The following is a 19,486-nucleotide window of genomic DNA, read 5'->3' as shown; positions in this document are numbered from 1 at the left end:
AGTGCAGAGGCTGCCCCAAAGAAGATCCTTGTGGAGCATTAGGATGCCCTGAAGAGGTGCGTGAGAGCCAGAGCTGTGAGTCACTGCCCTGGGTGAACTACAGCTGAATGGCAGTGCCACCGGCACATGTAGCTGCCTCTCCTCATGTGGTCCTCCAACCCCAGGGCTGACAAATCAAATGCCCACAGGAGAGTAATTAACCAGCAGAAGGGGCTGGGCGACAGCCACCAGGAGCGCCTTGCTCTGTCTCCCGTGCTGGCCCATACCCTGCTGCTCACTGGACCACCCAGCAGGCCTTAACAGACACGGAAGCCTGGGTCCTACCCCCAGAGATTCAGATTTAGCTGGTTTGGGGTGGAGCCTGGATGGTGGGCTTCCCGGGTGATCCCAGACTACAGCCAAGGGCAAGAACTTTTGGTTTAAAGGCCTTCAAAAATTTTAAAAAGTTAAATCATAGTGCACATGTACACAGTCCACAGCTCTGCTCCCTTGTGGAAAGAAAGGCCCTCCTGATGACATGGCAGTGAATCTAATTCTTGGGACCATGTCTCATGAGATCCCCTGCAGGGCCTCCATTCAGAGCAGTGGGTGTCTAGCCTGGGGGGTGGAGGCGGCGGGCGGGGTGGGGGGGTGTTAATAATACACTAAGAATCAGGTGGGGCCCATATCTTTAGTAAAGGCCTTCCAGATGCTTCTCATGCACCCGGTGGAGGCAGAGAATCCCTGACTTAGAGGAAGCCTTACCTTTTAGTAAACACGGAAAGGGTGGCCCTGTCCTGTCGGGTGTGGGGGTGTCAGGTTAGGCAGCTCTTTCTTTGCATCCTCTTCCCTGCCTGGCATGAAAAGATGCCAGCCTGGGAGTGGGCTGCCAGGGATATGGTTCTGGCACAGTCACTACCTATTTCTGTGACCTTGGATGAGTCAGTGGGGCCTCTGTGCCTCTTGCAGAAAGAGGCGATGAGGGATCCCCGGGTGGCTCAGCGGTTTGGAGCCTGCCTTCGGCCCAGGGTGTGATCCTGGAGTCCTGGGATCAAGTCCCACATCGGGCTCCCTGCGTGGAGCCTGCTTCTCCCTCTGCCTGTGTCTCTGCCTCTGTCTCTCATGAATAAATAAATAAAATATTTAAAAAAAAAAAAAAAAGAAAGAAAGAAAGAAAGAGGCGATGAGAGAATTCTGAGTTTCCTTATGGCTCCAACAGCCTGTGACTTTGAGGGGAATCTTTTAAAACACTTTCTTGTAATGTGCATTCTCATCCCGAATGGTCCATTATGAAAGCAATTTTTCCTCTGTTGTGTTTGCTCAAAGCCCTCTCCACCCCCTTCCCTAGCACGTCCTGCATCTCCCCCACTAGCAGTTTCTTTAGATGGTTCCAACATTCTTGGCTAAACCCAACGTTGCTTTACTGAATCCAAACACTCAAAAAGAAGCAACCCAAAGAGGAAAGTGTCACCCAGAATGTAGGAAACACATCCTAAAAGAGTTTAGAAAACGCTACCATCTGTCATCTGACTGGCCCAGGGCCCTGCCCACCTGCTGGGCAGGCCTGCCTGGTGTGATGGGGCTCAGGGGCTCATTCTTTTAAAGGAAATACACAGCTTTGTGCAGAGAGACAGAGCAGCGGCTGCAACGGGGTGAGGGTGGATAAAGGGTGGATGATGCATTTTTGAAATAGGTGGACCTACTGATCTATACAGATCAGAAGTGAGGGCCTCAAGAGGTGGGACAATTGATAACCCAAGGGGCACATGAACATGATTGAACTGTAAAACTTTGCTTTGAAGAAAGCTGATATGTGTCCATTTTGGGGGGGGGGGCACAGGGGAGGGGAGAAAAAAACAAATCCTGAGTTCCTGTCATTCAAAATAGGAATCTGGTTTCCCCACACCTTTTTAGGACCAAGACTGACATTCCCTAAGGATACCAATAAGGACATTGTCATAGAGCTTCCTCCCCCTGCCTTCCCCTTCCTCAGGAGAGCACTGGGGCTCCTACTGGGGCAGAGGCGCTGGAAAGAGTGGAAGTGCTGGGGTAGAAGGCAGAGCGGCCAATGGGAGGTGCACAAGCAGGGAAAGGCCTTGCAGCTGGGGCCTGGTCCTGGATCCTAAAGGCCAGTTGCCTAAAGGAAGTGAGAGGCTCCGGGGCCAGGGGCCCCAAGGGTGTTGGCATCCACAGCAAAGGGGTGGCACAAAAATTGTCCCAAGCAACTTTTAATACAATTGCTGTTTAGCTTAATTTTCTCTGTAGATGTTTCAATGTGGGATAAAGGGAAGATAGTCTGCACGTCAAACCTTTGAGTGGTTTTACAGTCTGGTTGTCAGAGAGCCTCTGTTTGGATGAAAGGGTTTGTGGAAGCATGAAAACCGAAGTCAGGGAGCATCCTTCGGAAACGACAAGAAAACTGCCAGGAGAGGCAAGCGCAGACCCGGGGTGCCCGGCCAGAAGCGAAAGCTGTGTGCTTGCCTGCAGATTCCTTCCAAATCAGAGGTGCTCAGGGAGCAAAACAGAGTGCCTGCCATCACCATGCCCACGAGCACCAGCAGTGGGGCCAGGTCTGCCTCCCACCCCCACACGGACCCTTGTGGCTTCTGATCTTCCTGGTGACTGATAATGAAGCTTGGGAATGGGCCTTGGTCTCCACCCAGGGCTGGCTTCCAGCTCAGAGCACAGAGGTGAGGGCTGCAGGAGGAGAACTGAGAACACACTCTGGGCTCTGCTTGCTTGGGCCCTGGGGCTCTTCTGGGAGAAAGGAAGCTGAGAGCTCCACCTGGGCTTTGGCCCAGCACCCTTCTCCCTGGGCCTTCCTACTCCCCCAGACTGCAGAGAACTGGGGCCTACAGGTGCTTCTCAGACCCGGGAACTCTGCAGGGAGCTATGTCAGGGCCTTCTCCATCTCCAGACCCTTTCTCAGGCTCTTATCCTCTCTATAAGTATTTACTGAGCACCTATTACATGCCAGGCACTGTTCATAGCAGTGGATGAAAGTAACATGTTTTCTGCCCTCACGGAGCCTGTAGCTGCTAGTCTGTGATGAGAAAGGGGACTCTCTCTACCTGTGGGACCATGCTGCATACAAACAGCTCACTGGGAAGGAGAGGAAATTGGCCAATGATAAGCAAGGCCTTGGATAAAGGGGAGCTATGGCTCACTCTGCCAGGAGAAGAGAGGGATCTACCACGGACCCATCTAGTTTGTAACCAGGCCCTTGTGTCTGCCTTAGGGTCTTCTCATAGCCAAACTCAAGACCTGGGTGTGGCCACACCAAACTGCTTGCAGAGGAGGGCAGTGATCAGGAGTGCTGGTCCAAGGGCCAGCATCAGGAGAGGCTGGCATGTGACAAGTGCTCTGGCTCTGGCTCCTGGCCCTACAAGGATACTCTGTTCAACATCAAGAACTCTTTCTCCAGCAAGACCTCAAGAGGGAGAATGGTCACAGGGAGCTCATTCCCAAACCAGCCCTCGCTGCTCCCTGCCAGCAGTTTGTGGTCCTGGGTAACGCAGGACCACAGAGCAAACATTTGCCTGTCTCTCTGTGACCACGACCACGCCTTCAAGTGAAAGGATTCCAGACTAGTTTCTAGGGTTATGTCAGCAAGTATTCTGAGAGTTTCTCCTTTCATGAGTCCTCCCTCTCCCCAGTCCTCATAAACACTGCAATCTCTGCTTGTGAGATGCTCACCCACCTACCACCAATGGGTGTCAGGACAGACCACTGGTCTAACTATTGGTCCTTCTAGAGCTCACTGTTTAGATGGCTTTTTTTTTTATTAAGATTTTATTTATTTATTCGAGAGAGAGAGAGAGAGAAAGAGAGAGAGAGGCAGAGACACAGGCAGAGGGAGAAGCAGGCTCCATGCAGGGAGCCTGATGCGGGACTCAATCCCAGGTCTCCAGGATCATGCCCTGGGCCTAAGGTAGGCACTAAACCGCTGGGCCACCTGGGCTGCCCCTAAATGGCTTTTTACACTTCTCCTGGTTCCTGAAATTTCAGATCCTGAGTCAGAATTCTGCTTCCTCCCCACAGGATCTTTTAGCTGGTCCATTTAAATATAAATGGCCTAAAGTCTCTTTGGGCCTCCTCACCACGCCTACCCTTCCCCCAAGCTTCATTCTAAATGGGCCTTTCCAACGTCTCTGCCACAGCACGGTTCCAAACAGCACCCACCTCCATGGACCAGGACCAGACACACTCAAGCCTTGAGCACCCCAGACTTTTTGCTGAAAGACCCCCTTTTGTCCCATCACTAGCTCAGTGAGTAAACTAACATCTGTGATCTCAACTCCCTCTGCCTGCCCCCTCTGCCTGCCCCTACATAAAACATAGATCCTCCTCCCTCTTTTCATGGCCTGAGATAGGTAGGATGTTTCTGAGGTTGACTGGCAGAGACCATGGCTGCACTGGGCATCACTGATTGGTGGACTGTGGGATGGTCAGAGAGTCTTGGGAGAGAGCCCAGGGTGGTCAAGGAAACACTGGGGGCCCAGGGCGGCTGTTATTTACCAACTGGCAGAGACATATTTGACATTTGTAACGATGCGGAGGCATCCACTGCACGCCAGCCCGAGGTGAAAGGGCAAAGGGTAGAACCTTCTCTACACCTGTTTCCTCATCTGTACAATAAAAGAACCTGGCCTAGATGGTTAAGAAAACAATCATCACACCAGTAAAAATAACAGCAGCTGCCAGGGTGGCACTATCCACAACCAAGAACGCAGAAAGTCCCTTCTAGTCGGGCCCTTCCTAGAGGGGCCCGGGTCATCTCAATGAACTGGCACCGCAGCCCTGCAAGGAAGACGTCACTAGTCTCATTTAACAGATGAAGGACTCCAAGGCCAGACTGGTTGAATGAAACCGTACAGAGTGCTTAAAGCCAGAGGGTAGAATGCCATCTCCCACATGCACGAGATGTGACCCAGAACAAGTGACGAAACTTCCGTCCTGGGCTCCCTCTGCTCCCCTGTAAATGTGGTTAATGGCACCTCCCGGCAGGGCTGCTGTGACATCCGATGAGATGAGGGCACTGGGTGCTCAGCACAGTTATCTGGCACGCGGCAAGCCATCAGTAAGTGGAATAATAACTTTTATTTCTATTTTTATTATTATTGCCCAAGGTAATAACAGTAGTGGAGCTGAGAACTCCCTCTGGAGCCTTCCTATTCTAAAATCCTATTAATTTACATGACATTTCACATCCAAAGGGCTTTCATAGATAACATTTATAATTTGCTTGTGAGTGATAAGGGTAGGTTTTATCCGAAGTGCAAGTGCTAACTTTGGCGGGGTAATGTGACAGCGGGAAGCCAGGGGCTTGCATGGCCCTGTGACATCGTGACCACAGGTGTGGTCGTGGATCTCGGAGCTCTGGTGTTCGTGTCATCGGCTGAACTGGCTGCCCTCTCGCCCTCAGGCTTGTGCAGCTCCTCACAGTTCCCCTAGGAAGGCCCTGGCGAGAGGAGCTTCCTTGGGTCCTTCCATCTCAGTGGAATCCTGCTTTCTTCTCTGCCCCTAACACATGCCCTATCAAGGCAACAGCGGGTCTCTCTGGTTCAGCACCGTGTCCCCAGCATTGAGGGCAGGGCCCATGACATGGCAGGTGCTTAATAAGTATGTGCTGGATGTGTAAAGGATGCACAGGTGGAGGATGGTGAGTAGGTGGGTGCAAGGGGGTGGGGGGAACAAGGCGCCTTTTCCTGCTCCTAGCCTTACCTGAATCCTAGCTTGTTCAAGGCTGGTACCAGAGACCAGATGAAGAAAGTCTGGAAAGATTCTAAACATGGACCACTAAGACAGCTGCGGTACTGGCCCTAGACTCTCCCCATGAAACGCCAGGGGTGCCCTGGGGCCAGCTAAACACCTGCTCAGGCTCAGAGCAGGGCAGTAGGGCCTCCATGGGGCATCAGCAGGCTGTGCTCTCCTCTCCCTCGACGACTGAGTGCTTTTGGGCAAGGCTCTCCTGAAAAGAAGCCAGCCCTGGCAGCTAGCATCCAAGATGTGCTAGGCTGGCTCAGCGGTCTCTACAAAGGCCTTGACTGGCAACAGTCTCCTAAGATAAGGGTGGGGACAGCATCTCTGGCCTACACATTCATTCCCTGGGGCTGGGAAGAAGCAGCACTGGCTTCCCCAAGACAAAGTCTGTTATCCAGCTGTCCTGGCCCAGGCAATGGCACAGCATCTGCCCTCATGTGGGTCACAGTGAGCAGAGGCAGGAATGTAAGACATCTAATGCTTTCGTGCCTTTAACCTGCTGGTCCCTGGATACGGAACACCCTTCCCTATCAGCTGCCTGATGAAGTTTCTATTTGCACTTCAAAACTCAGTTCAGGTATCATCTCCTGAAAGTCTTCCAAGCAAAGTCAATGACTCCCTCCCCCCTGCTCACTCTGCACACCAGCCAGACTGCATAGGAGCACATCTGGCCACGAGTGGGGTGTCCTCCAGGCTCTGACTGCCTCGCTCGCTTGTTCAGCATCCCTGTGCCTGGGGAGGACCCAGCCTGGGGCAGGTGCTGATGACCTTTTCCAGACACTGCAGAAAACATTCTCGTGCCCCTGCCCTCAAAACTGAAGGCACAAGGAGGAGAGGGAGTGACTCCAGTGGCTGGGATCTCTCTCAGGGGCAGGAGATCCAAGTTGGCCTGCAGTCTGGGAAGTGTCTCTGGGTAAGACTCTGCTCTCTCTCAGCCGGGGGAGGAGGGTGTGGGGGCCACACCTTTGCCTTCTGGTTTGTCCTTGGCTGTCGTGGAGGGCACGAACCCCCATCCCGCAGGCCTGGTGTGGCCATCTTCCTGTAATTTCACACTCAATATTCTGTTGTTTTGTTCTTTAAGTGACAAGCTTTCACCTGTTCTTGCTGATGGAAGTTAAAACTGGAAGGCTTGAAGAAAGGGGATTCCATTGGAGCTGGCAGGCTGAGCGGGACTCTGCGAGCCTGGTGGTACAGGTACCCGGGGAGGTAGGAGAGCGGACCAAGGACGACAGTGCAGGGGTAGATAGATGGGATCAGAGGGTGCGGCACTCAGCCCCCCTGGAGGAGGAGGAGGGACAAAGACATGCCAGTTGCCTCCCTCATGCCGCTCCTGCCCCTGCAGGGTCTCCTCCTCCTCCTCAGACACGACCCTCCCCTTCCCCCAAGCACTGTATCATGCCTCATCCCAGTGCCCCTGTCAACAACCTGAGAGGAAAGGTGGCCCATTTGACAGATGGGGAAACAGAGGCCCAGAAGGGGCCTTACCCTTCCAGCAAGGTGAGGGTAAGCGCTGGGTCTCTCAACTTTGCCCTGGGAGAGCAGTGCTCCAGGCTTTTGCATGGGCAGCCGAGCATGCCTTTGCTTACATTTCCCTTCATTTACGCATTGGAGCTTCAAGAGGCACGGAAAGCTGATCGAAAGTGAAACCCGCAATTCCCGTCAATTCAGATCGCTCCAATTCATTTCCGCAAACATTTATTAAGTGCCTATTAGGCCCTGTGCTCTGCTTTCATCTGGGAATCGCATCAGCTCCTGGTTCTCCAAGTGGAGGGAGAGTGCGGTGGTGAGGCCCACGCACCCTCCGCCCCGTGGCCCCCACCCCCACCCCGCGGCCCGCCACAGGGTGTCACCTGTCAGTCACCTGTCAGTCGTCTTCCAGAGCAGCACATCTGTGTTCCTGACTGAGCCTGCCTTTCACATTCACACAGAGGACAAACCCCAGGACTCACAGGGCCAGGGGCCCGCTGGCCGGAGAAGGAGCTGGCTCGTGATTTAAAATCTGCCCATGGATCCAATCTGTGCAGGGTAATCCCTAGGGACAGCATGAGGGCCAGGGCCGTGCAGATCAGGGTGGGCAGCGGACAGATGTGCGGGGGCTGACGTGTCACCGGGGGCCCCTTTCAAGGGAGTGTTTTGTCTGCAGAAGTGAAACATGGAGCTGCGGGCGCCCGGCCCACGGGGTGAGGTTCCGGCAGTGCACCCGGGAAGCCGACCACCTCGTCTTAGCATTTCGAGGTCAGCTCCCCGGGTGGCCCCCTTCTGGAACCCAACGGGAAGCAACGAGCCAGGCTGCGCTGACAGAGCCTGGGGATCCACCAGGCCCAGGGCGCTGCCGGGACAGAGGTGTGAGGAAAGGGCCCCTGACACACTTCAGTGGGGGGACAGTACTGGTGTTTACATTTATGCCCAAATGAGGGGTCATCTTGGCCGCTAGTTCTATAGTTCCACCACGGCAGCCCCGGTATCACCGCCCCTGACTAGGTGGCAGAGGCTGGGGAGGGAGGTTTGCTCTTCTCCCTCCGAAAGAGGCCTGACCCTGGTATCACGTCTGCTGCCAAGTGGGGTGGGCAGGAAGAAGGGGTGGACAGAAGGGCTCTGGGACTGCTCCTCGCAATGGTCCAGGTGACCAGTCCAGGCAGGATCCCGGGCATGTGGAGTGGTAGCCAAAGGCATTTCTGAACACTTCACAAGATGTCATAACCCAGACCCAACCAATAAGGTTGGGCGTGAGCTGGTTGGGGAAGCAGCTCACTCCCCACGGCTAAGGCCCTCTCCCCAGGCATCTGGTCTACAGCAAACTCCTTCCCCTCCCGGGAACTTGGGCTCTCTTCACTCTGCTTTCCACACTCAAGCCACGTTCTTCAGGACACCACCGGCCACTAAGCCTCTGTCTCTGCTCAGACCAGCCAGACCTGACCAGAGCATACCCCACAGCAGCCCCCACTGAGGCTTCTCCTCCAGAGCTGTCCCCGCCAGCTTCTGGAGTGACTGAAAGTCCCCTGGAACCCAAGAACCATCATTAGACAAACAAGGAAGGCAAAAGGAAGGGGCCTGAGTCCCAGATCCAGCAACCGTGCAGGCATCGCTAATCAGTCACAGCCCCTCTTTGTGCTGAGCTAGGACTCGGCCTCAAAGTCGTTCTGAAGCCAGTGCTCCAGGAGGCCAGTGGCCATCAGTCATCACCAGCACCCGAGACGAAACCTGCTTTCTATCACTGGAGAGACGTACAAGCACAAACTGGAACTTCCAGAACCAGAGTCCCAGGGCGTCCCCACCTGGAATGTGCACTTCCTGCCTGCCCCCCCCAACTGTCCTAGGAAGGAAGTGGGAGCACTGAGCTATGAGACACTAACCTGGCTGGTCCCCAAGAGAGCTGAAGGACCCCGGCAGGGCCACTGGCCAGCCTGAGGCAGGGAGAGGAATGGAGCCAAGAGAGTGAGGCAGAAGGGAGAGGAGAGGAGAGGAAGGAGGAAGGGAACAGAGGTCACCCTGTGCTTTCTCCACCGGCCCCCACCGCTCTGATTCACTTTGAAAATCTAATCACATTAGATCTAATCCTCTACTTAAAACCCTTTAAGGGCTTTCCACTTGCTTTTGGGATCAAATCGGAGTTACTGAATCTGACTCACAAGCCCACCATGACTCAGCCCTGCCTCCCTCTTTGGCCTTATCCCCCCTGCACACTCCACCCCAAACCACTCCTGCAAGCTGCCCATACTCTGAAATCTGCATAATCCCATGGGTCCTGTGCTGCTTCCTTTCTCAGGTTTGCAACAGGATTGCTAAATATCCTATATTACTCTACTTTTATTATCTCATCTATACTCCGTTTTTCTTACTTAGTACAGAATCCCTTTTTTAGCTGGCATGTGGTTACCTGAAAGACAGACATTTCCAAGGATCCCTTGCAGCTAAAACTAGTCATGTGACTAAAGTCTGATCAGTGGGGTCTAAGCAGAGTGCCGCACTTGACTTCTGAGTAGTACTATTAAAGGGAAGAGATGTACTCTTCTGGGATAAGTATGTAATGGCTGGAGTTTGGCAGCCTCCTTAGACTATGAGGTGGAGATTTATGTTGAAGAGAACAGAACATTAAGATAAAAGAAACCAGACCTCTAATACCATGAAACCAAATCCAGGCTTCTTTGACATGAGAGAGAGAAACGAATTCTTATTTTGTTTAAGCCATCGCTACTTTGTGTTTTCTTTTTTTGTGTTTTTTTTCTTTCTTAAAACTACCTGATTTCAGTGTCTAAGCATGTCATTTCTCTGCCTGGGATATATTTCCTTTTCTTCTTTACATAGCTAATTCTACTTGGCTTTGTAAGACAAGTTCTGATGTCACCTTCTCTAGGGGCCATTCTTGACATCACCGTAGGCTGAACAAACAGCCACCATTGACCCCTCATAGCAAAGAGTGATTCCCTCTTCCTAGCTAAGCACCTGTCTCATGATGGTCAGTGGGTTTGATGACTGGTTCTCTCTCCCCTGGCTGGACTCTGAGCATCTTGAAGGAGGGAGGCTCATTCATGTCCAGATAGCTGGCACCAAATCCAGTGCCTGATGATGAGTAAATGTGGAGGGATGGAGGAGGAGGGGTGGGGCATGGGGGTAGTAATGAAGTCCCAGCAGTTCTCTGGCTTCACTTGGGGATCCTGTATCATTTCTTTCCCTGCTAAGCAGATCTACCAATAGGCAGCTCTGCTGAGATTGATGAGGAAAAGATAACTCCTCCAGAGAGTGACATAATAAGAACACGATTTCTAAAGCTTCTAGTTGCACAGCATTTACCAATTTATAAGGCCATGCTGACATGTACACAGTATCCTACTTAATTCTAACAACTAACCAGGCACTATTCTTATTACTCCTAGGGCCACAAGGGCTAAATCACTTGCTCAGGGTCATATGGTACTACATGGCCAAGTGCGGCTGGAAATGAGGTCCTTCTAGCTTTATGTCCAGCAAAGGAGGGGCCTTCTCCAACCTGCACCATTTAGAGGACTTAGGAAAGCAAACTGTGTGCACACCACACATAGACCAGTGTGCATGAGCATGTGCCTGAGCTCACGCACACCTGGTGCACAGATGTGAGGGGCTCCAGATGTTCCAGTGGCATTTTCTCTGGAGGGCAAGAGTGATGGCAGAGAAGGGGCACGGGGGCAAACTGTGCAGCTGCTGCGTGCAGATGCTCTACCCCTCTGCTCAAGGACAGGACCAGCCCGAGCAAGTGCAGGGGACACGAGGAAGCAGGGAGGGCTGGGGATAGGCGGCAGCCAGGGGGAGTCCACATGCTTTCAGAAACTGCACCGGGGCTGTCACTGGTACCAGTTATTTAGTGCATTCACCTCCCCCGGAGCGAGAACAGGACACTGTCAGGCTAAGAGATGGCAGCACACAGCATGTCCGTGGTAAACAATTTATTTTTCTACCTCAGTTGCTTACAGGGGGCAAAAATAAAACGTCATTAGGGAGAAGCACAGATGAACTCTTTACAGAGATGAAGAAAATTCACAATCGCTAAAACATTGGTGAGGCAAGCATACTAGGACACGTTCACCAAAGCAAAGCAATTCATAGCAGAACAAAATAAAGCGGGGAGGAGGGGGGAGCCATACAGAATTGTTAAAAAAACAAAACAAAACAAAACAACAACAACAAAAACCCAGCACTCATGAAAAAGCCTGCAGGAAAATAACAGGAAACTAACCAATTATTACATAAAGCATCTTTAATGAGATGAGCAAAACCATACAGGTTGGGTCTCAAGGACAGTGATGTTCCAACAGATGGATCTGCTCACATCAAATGCGTCCAGTGGAAGCATGCGGGTCACTTCTCACAAACTATGAGCGTAAACAAAGGGGTGGCCCTTGAGGGTCCTGCTGAGCTATACTTCATTAATCCAAGAGAGTGGGGATATTTCAAACAGGGACGGGGAGGGGGTCAGGATTGTGGGGAAGGCAAGCCCTACTCGGAGTGGTCATCAGGAGTGCCAATCTGATCAGGACAGGCCTCTGGGTTCTGTCCCTCCTGACCTGGGGGCCAAGAGGCCCTGACGCCAGTAGCAAATCCAAGGCCAGCGAGGACAGGGAGGTGCGGGTGGGGGTGCTGGGGGAGGAGGGGCCTGCTGTGGGTCAGTGCCCACAATGCCTGAAATGTGGCAGCGCTCCAGTGCGTTTGCTGCCTCTTCTCAAAGACAGGTGCACTGATCATTATGGTTAACAGCCACTGAGGGGCTGGCCCCCAAAACAGACAGCCAGATAATGATGGTTTTCCAGATACAGTTTTGCTCCCAGATGAAGCTTTTCATATTACTATTTACAGAACAGAGTGTGTGTGTATGTGTGTGTGTGTGTTCATTGCTGGTACTATCCACCACAGGACACAGGTGCTCTAAGTCGCACATCCCCAATTCCTGTGGGCCACCAGCACAAAAAGCTCACCTCATAAAATGCCCCAAGAAGCCTATTTGGTTAATATTTAAAATAATTTGATGCCCGTTTCCTGGATCCCCTGAGGAGGCTCTCTGAAGTTTGTGAGAAGTTTCCCTCTGGCCCCGTTACATTCCAGGTGGGGATTGGGGTGCAGCGGAGTGGGGAGGGGGTATTCACAGTGTGTCCAAGAAGCAAAATGGGAGGGGATGGCAGAAGGAAAAAAAATTTTTTTTTAAACTGAATGAAGCAATGAGGACATGAGTCTTTTCCAAGAATTAAAAATGAGAAAAAGAACATTCGTTCAAACAGGCAGCTAGAACAGTCTCAGTGGGCACTGACAGCAGCTGGGGTGGCCCCGGCCGGGACTGTGTCCTCTCTCTAGTAATGGTAGCAAACCCCAATTTGCTATGCCTCTCTTAAGAGCTAGTTGATAAAAATTATGTCTTGTGAAATCGGCAAGTAGTCTGCAAAGTGAAATAAGAACAGAAATTAACAGATTAAACTGAAATGAGTCCAGAGGGAGGAAAAGAAGAGGAAAGAGGGGAGGCCACTGGTGAGGATCATAATGTCCTGAGCCCTGGTATTCATCCTGGGGAGTGGGGAGTCAGGGTGGGGATGCCCCCCCGTTGTGGACCTCTGGGCCTGGGAAGGAGGAGCTACTTCCAGAATGGGGGGTCAACCCTCCATCTTTCTAGAGAAGACCTACTCCTCACTCTAATAATTAATTATCCACAGGTGTCGAGCCCATTTATCGGAGCACCGCATTTAATCGTGCAGAATCCTAAAGGCGGGCAGAGGCAGGTGCTGCCTCGCAGCCATGTGGCCTGGGAAGGTCCGCCACAGGGCCAGGCCACAGAGGCACTTGGGGCTCTGCTGAGGGACACTGGGCACCCCAGCACAGGGGAGGAAGTGGGTAGTTAGAAAGGGCCCATTCAGGTGAAACGCAAGGCCCTCTGTCCTGACAGGGACCCCCAGACCCATGGTCTATGAGTGAACCCACACAGGATGAAGAGCCTCAGCAGCTCCCAGGGGCTGGGGTGTCCTGTCCTTTCTCAGGCTGGTGCCCACTGCCTCACTGGGAAGGGTCCAGAAAAGGGCTGGGAGAGTGTGGTGTCCACATGCACTGTGAGACTGGAGGTGGGAGGTGGGTGAGAAAGACATGGGAAAGAAAGATCACAAGGCAGAGACCTCAGGGCAGTTTGGTGGTGACAGTGGTGCTGATGTCACTGACTCACAGGACCCCAGGGTGTGGGGAGGAGTCAACGGAGTCAATCAGACAGGGGTGAACAGAGGGCAGATCTGGGCCGCCCTCCTCTGGGCCGTCTCTCTGCACCCCAACCTCCTTACCAGACCCTCTAAAGCACTTCTTATTGGCATGGGGCAAGAGACAGATGTCAGAATGTTCCAGAGCTCTCCTGACTCAGAGAGCTCACCCTGGGGTGGAAGCTCCAGGCAGGGTCAAGTCTGATTTTTGAGAGGAGCCACCATGTCATGAGCTCTTGACTGGAACACCACAGAGTACGAACTAGGCTGCTCAGGGACAGCAAACAGAGCAGCTGTCCCACAAGAGGTAGCTCGTCCAGGTGGCTGAACTCTGAAGCCAGCCTGCCTCCTCCTGGGGCCATGTATGCAGCCAGGTCCAGCCACTGGGCCACCACTTCCCGGCCTGGGGCAGCTCCACACACTGACTTTCCCCGACAGCAGGTGGCCTCACTCTTGTGGCCACTGATGGCCTCTTTGTGGCCATCGGTGAGGACACACAAGAGAAGTCCAGGTTGTGAGGTGGAAGGATGGGGAATGGAGAGTCTGAAGGCTGGGGGAGGAGAGAAGAGCCATGTCCTATGGGCCACGGAGCCTTTGTCCAGACATTTTAATGCCCGATTTCTGCCCTCATCAAACCCAGCTGACTGTGTTAAGCTGCAGGAGCTAGTGACTGTGACAAACCTGCCCTGGACACTGTCACTCCTAGTCCACTCCAGGTCCCTCACACTCTTTGGCTTATGGTGAAGGGCTGGCTGGGCACAGCTGGGAGACTATCACATCCTCCCCAGTCTCGGTTGGTCACTTGGAGCTCTGTCTTGCATACATGTGTCTGTTGAGGGCAGATCCAAGGACACAGAGCCCTTAGCATGGGATCTACTCTGTCACCCCCAAATTATTCCATGTTAGGATCCCCCAACTCTCCCTGCCTGAGACTTGTACCGCACTGAGGGGGCATTGGCAACCTGACTGTGTGCCAGGTGTGCAGAGTAGCATGGCGCTCTCAGTGGGCCAGGATGGAAGCCTATGTCTCTCAGATACCCTGGTGAGGAAGCCAGGGGAGAGGAGGAGACAAAAGGCTTTCCTGAAATGCCACCAGCTCTTGGGCTGAGGAGGATGGGCAAGAAATGAATAGGGATGATGACATGCCAGGTCTCCCCGGGAGGGACAGTGTGTAGGCCTGTATATACATGTGTGGGGGTCATGCACTCCACCCCAACCTCTTTCTTTATGCTCCGGAATGGTGCCATCCAACAGAACCTACTGTGGCGATGGAGACATTCTATATGCTGTGCTAACCAGTAGCCACTGGCCACATGTGGCTGTTGAGTAGGTGAAGCGTGGATAGTGTGACCAAGAATTTTCATTTTACTTAATTTTATTTTAAATCTAAATTATGTTAGCTGTGTGTGGTTAGTGTGACCTACAGGACAGATGGACGCTAGAGAGGGAGGAATGTGGCAGTTAATACCCAGACCACCTAAGTCTGAATCCCAGCCCTGCTCCTTGCTGCTAATGAACCGCTGAACAGGGTTTTCTACATCTCTAGGCCTCGGGGTTCCCATCTGGAGAAGGGAGTATCTAATGAGGTGCAGACTGCTCTGGCTGTAGTGCCGCCTGTCCTGCCTGGAGAGGCCCACTGCCACCCCAAAGCAGCCAGCTGCCGTAGAGGAGCAGAGGGCCCACCCTGGTGCAGAAACCGGCCCCAGGGGACACTCATGGGGAAGTCTCCCATGCTCACACTCCTCCATCTGGAGCTTCTGCTACTGCACCTGCCTCCCCTACCCCTGCCACCCCTACACAGACCCCAGGGACTATCCTGCCCCAGCCCTTTGTTTACAGAAGACAGAAATGAGGCCCAGAGATGCTGAGTGACCTGCTGTGGCCACGGGCAAGAGCCTAGGGCCTCTGTCGCTGATTGAGGATCTGTCCCCACAGGGCATGGCTCTAAGGGCCCCAAATGCTTCCTGACCTCCTCTGAAACACTCTTCCCTACCCCAAAGCTCAGCTGGAGGTAGATAAACACTGGGTGAGACCCTCACACACTTCTCCCCTGCCCTCCTCCCTGGCTTCAGGACATGATCCTTTAAGGCCATCCCTATGCTTCCAAGGCTTCTGGGTCCAGGCAGGGTGACCAACAAAAAGTGAGACTGCTGCAAGCTCAGCTCCTGAGGGAGCCTCTTGCCTCAGCAGAGAACCCACTCCTAGAGGACAAGACTCCATTCCTAATGCCTTCTCTAGAAACTCCAGCTGTCCTCTGTCCATAGACACCCCCAAGCACCCCTATATATTCTTATCTATACCCCGTGCCTGGGAAAGGCTGGCTCACCCCTTCAGGGGACAAGTGAAGCCCTATCGACATGGCTTCCTTCAGCACCATCCCCTGCCACCCCTGTAAGACCATGCCTGCCCTTGCTGCCCGTCTGGGGTGGGGGTGTCAGCCTCCCAGTTACATGGGAGCTGTGGTAGCCTGGGCACATAAGCGGGCATCATTGTGGGTTCTGCCTCAAGGCTCTGATGCCTACACACAGGAGAGGATAAATGTGCACACCCCTACCCAGGATAGCAAAGCCCAACCCCAACAGCACACCACAGCTACACACAGAAGGGCATCGAAGTCAGGACTGCCAGGTGGAGCTGGAGGAGGGGAGGGAAGAAGGAAGGTAGGAGAGAGGTAGGGAGACAGGAGATGAGGGAGGCCCAGGGTAGGAGTCCAATCCAGAGAAAGAACTTGTAACTGGCTCCAGACAAAAAGGGTGGGCAGAGAGAGGGTCCTGATCAGCTCTTTCCCTTTCCCCGGAAAGCTGCCACTCTCAGATACCTAGCTCTGAGGCCGTCCTTGGGTTAACCAGACATGGAGCTGCATCCTCCCCCTGGAGCTCAGTGGATGTGAACTTCAGCACCCACAGGTCATTTCCTGAACCGATATGTGTATGAACTGTGTTCTCTTTAGGGATCCTCCCACCTCCCCTCCAATGCAGCCCATCTCCCATGTTTCCAAAGCCCCGGGAGACAAACAAACTCACCTGGGAACTGATAACCATAGCTAGGAGCAAATCCAGGGTAGCCGCGGCCATAGGTTGCCACAAAGTTGGGGTAGCCTTGAACACAGAGAGAAAGAACACAATGGTGTTAGTACAGCTGCCTCAGGTCTGGGGTGAAATCTCAGGGAGGGCAGAAATGAGGACAGCCTGGGTCATTTTCTTGCACAACATGATTGGTCTCCCGTGAGGGTCTTTACCTAGGGCATGGGTCCCTTCTCTACTGCAGCTTGGGGGCACTGCTGTCAGCTTGCTGGTAATTAACCTGTATTTGGGCAGAGAGACCCCCAAAGCCCACGCACTTTCTGGAACCTGCAGAGTAAATGCCACGCATTAGCACCAAACAGAGGGCTTGCGCCCGGCTCTGACATTTGGAGAGCTTACCCTGAATGTACTTTACCTTAAAGCTATTGACAGTAGGAGATTAAAGTCCTTGTAATGCCTCCTCCCAAGGAGCAGACAGCAGTGCCAGTATCAGACAAAGCACGAATACTTAGGGGTCAGGTTTAGGGGCAAAACTCAGGGCTGACCCTATGCTTCTGGAAAATCACTGGGCTTAATGAGCTATGGTCTGGGAGAAGCAGGGTCCCAGGGGCCTGCATCCAAGCACAGATACTCCACAGAGTGCCAGCATCTTCCCAAGCCCCCCTCCTCCCAGCCCAGAATTGTGAGAGACTGGTTGTTAAAATGTGCACCGGGAAGCATGGCCCAAACCCAGAAGCCTCATGCCACGTGTTTTAGTGGGCACTTCACAGCGAGCATATTTTCCACATGATTTAGTAGATAACCCAGGAGGTGATCAGTTAGTTGAGGGGTGCCTGTGGAAATTGCTGCTGGGCTAGGCATGAGGTGCAGAGGAAACCACTGGCATGTTCTGGTGCTGGTGTGACCCTCTGGGATCTATTATGAAACCCCTAGTGAGCAGTCATTTGGCTCTCAACCCTGCATTGTGCGTGCTCAGGCTACTTCACTATGTCTCTGCCTCTTGACTCCAGTAACAGAAAAGACTGGCGTGTAGCCCTCATGGACTGATTCCACCAGCTACAGAAGACCCACAGCTATGCCCTATTCCTACGTCACCAGGCTGACCTTGCCTCCCCCACTCAATGTATGGGAATCCCAATACACTCATGCTCTTCAAATACCACCATGGCCAACCTACCACCACCACTACCACAACCACCACGACCCAACAACTATCAACAGCTTGACTTTTTCTTTGGCCTCTGAGGTCTATGGTTGTTTTCTGGCTGCCCACCACCTGAACCCCTTCTCTGTGTTTGAGTCTTAGAGAGAGGCCTACCTCCCATCATGGAAGCAGAAAAGAGCCCCTCTCTCTGAACTAGGCAGTAGGAAGCATGTTATGAACCTGGGTTTGGCCCATGGAAGTCTTCCTTGGATCCATTTCTGGGGCTAGTAGGGCAGAGGAGGAGGCAGTGATTCAGAATTTATTCTGGTGTCTCCAGAACCCAGTGGTGGGGACAGTGCCCCCGCCCCCCCCCGGTCATTCCTGAGTTGTTCCTTGGTCGTGGCTGTGCCTGACCATCCACCTCCCCAGTTACTGCCAATTCTCCAGTCTTCCTGGCATTTCTGTGCACTGATGAGCCCCTTCCAATGATATCATTTTTTGCTTACAGCAGCCGAAGTTGTTTCTGCTGCTTGCCATCAAGATGCTCGTAGAAAGTTGCTTTGATGGGTGGGGTTTCTAACAGTCTCCATGCCCTCAGCCATGAAGGCAGCATTTACAGTTCTCCACCTGTGTCTCTGCAGTTTGATACAGCAACTGAAACACCCCCAAGTACAGGCTCTGGGGCCTCATCATCCACAACCCGAGTACATTTGGATAGGTCACAAGCATTTTCTGACGGACAGTGATGGCCATAGGAACAGGATCATTCACAAAGCTCCATCTTGGGTGCACTCTGACAGCATGAGTTGGAGCTAATAGGTCTTCCTGCTGCCTGTTCACAGAGCTTTTATGCCTCAGAGGCCTAGAGATGGGACCCACCTTTTCTCACTTCCCCATGCTTGTTGGTGTCACAGCTTCTGCTTGACCAGTGGGTCTGTCATCAGACCCAGAAGAGAGGCTTGCTCTTGTGGGCGTCAGGAGACCTGGGGGCCAGGCCATGCTCTTGGGGAGGTCTTCCTTGTCTTCTGACAGCCTGAGCTTTGCCATCTGTACAAAGCTCAGTGGGTCCCTTGCAGCAGGGAAGGGCCCAACCCTCAATGGAGACCAGCCGTGGCTCCCTTATAGTCTCCTGCTTTTAGCCAGAGCCTTTCCAGATGTGCAGTCACGACTCGCTGGCCAACTGACCTGTTTCTACCTCAAAAGGGCCTCATGAAAAAAAAAAAAAAAGGGCCTCATGCCTGCCCTTTCCTGGTGTATTTCCCGGTGCTTGGTGCCTCATTGGCAGAGGGCTGCCCAGACCAGCAGGCTGAGCGGGAAGCTTTGAGCTGACTGCTCAAAGCTCCAAGTGTGACGCTGAGCTCTGGTACCAGGTGGGGAAAGAGAGGGACTGAGGGGCAGAGAGGAAATGGGAGGGGGGAGCCCATGCCTTAAGTGGGGGAGAGTCGATGCCTTAAGTGGACACACACACACTGGCTTCTTCCCTGGTATTTCTTTCATGGCTGGCCAGCTCAGTTCTCCTTCGAATTAATCACCTGCTATCAAATCAGATCTTTCATGACTAGGTTTCTTAAACCATTATTTCAACAATATTGATAAACGGATTATATGCAAACAGCCAAATCACCACTGCCTAGGGCCATTCCTGATGAAAAATGACTCCTTTGCTTCTATCTTCGGCACTAGGGGTCTGAAATATTTTAATCTGAGAACAGAACTGCAGGCCCACGTGTCACCTTCAGACTCCCTCAGGGTGGGTGGGGTGGAGGGGGGTGGGATGCCCCATCCCTCCCTGACTCAGGCCACCACTACCACTTCTTATCTGCTTTCTTCCTGGCATACTGGACGGTCTTCAACAAGAAGGAAGACAAGCATGGTCG

The 19,486-nt window shown here is 52.9% G+C and overlaps 1 protein-coding gene across 10 annotated transcripts in view; it reads right to left on the bottom strand.

Annotated features, from left to right (window-relative positions):
• The window catches only part of MSI2 (musashi RNA binding protein 2), a 390,492-nt gene that overhangs the window by 33,802 nt on the left and 337,204 nt on the right, over nucleotides 1-19,486 (bottom strand). For 8 of the 10 annotated variants that reach the window (XM_055318531.1, XM_055318537.1, XM_055318554.1 and 5 more), the window contains exon 10: nucleotides 16,466-16,540. In XM_055318531.1, coding sequence (XP_055174506.1) covers nucleotides 16,466-16,540 — 75 coding nt within the window. The other 2 variants (XM_055318590.1, XM_055318527.1) reach the window with 2 other exon arrangements.

This window comes from Nyctereutes procyonoides, unplaced genomic scaffold, assembly GCF_905146905.1.
Source record: "Nyctereutes procyonoides isolate TBG_1078 unplaced genomic scaffold, NYPRO_anot_genome, whole genome shotgun sequence".
Classification (NCBI taxonomy): domain Eukaryota; kingdom Metazoa; phylum Chordata; class Mammalia; order Carnivora; family Canidae; genus Nyctereutes; species Nyctereutes procyonoides.
Note: the sequence above shows the minus strand (reverse complement) of the source record. Positions and strands in the feature narration are given on the sequence as shown.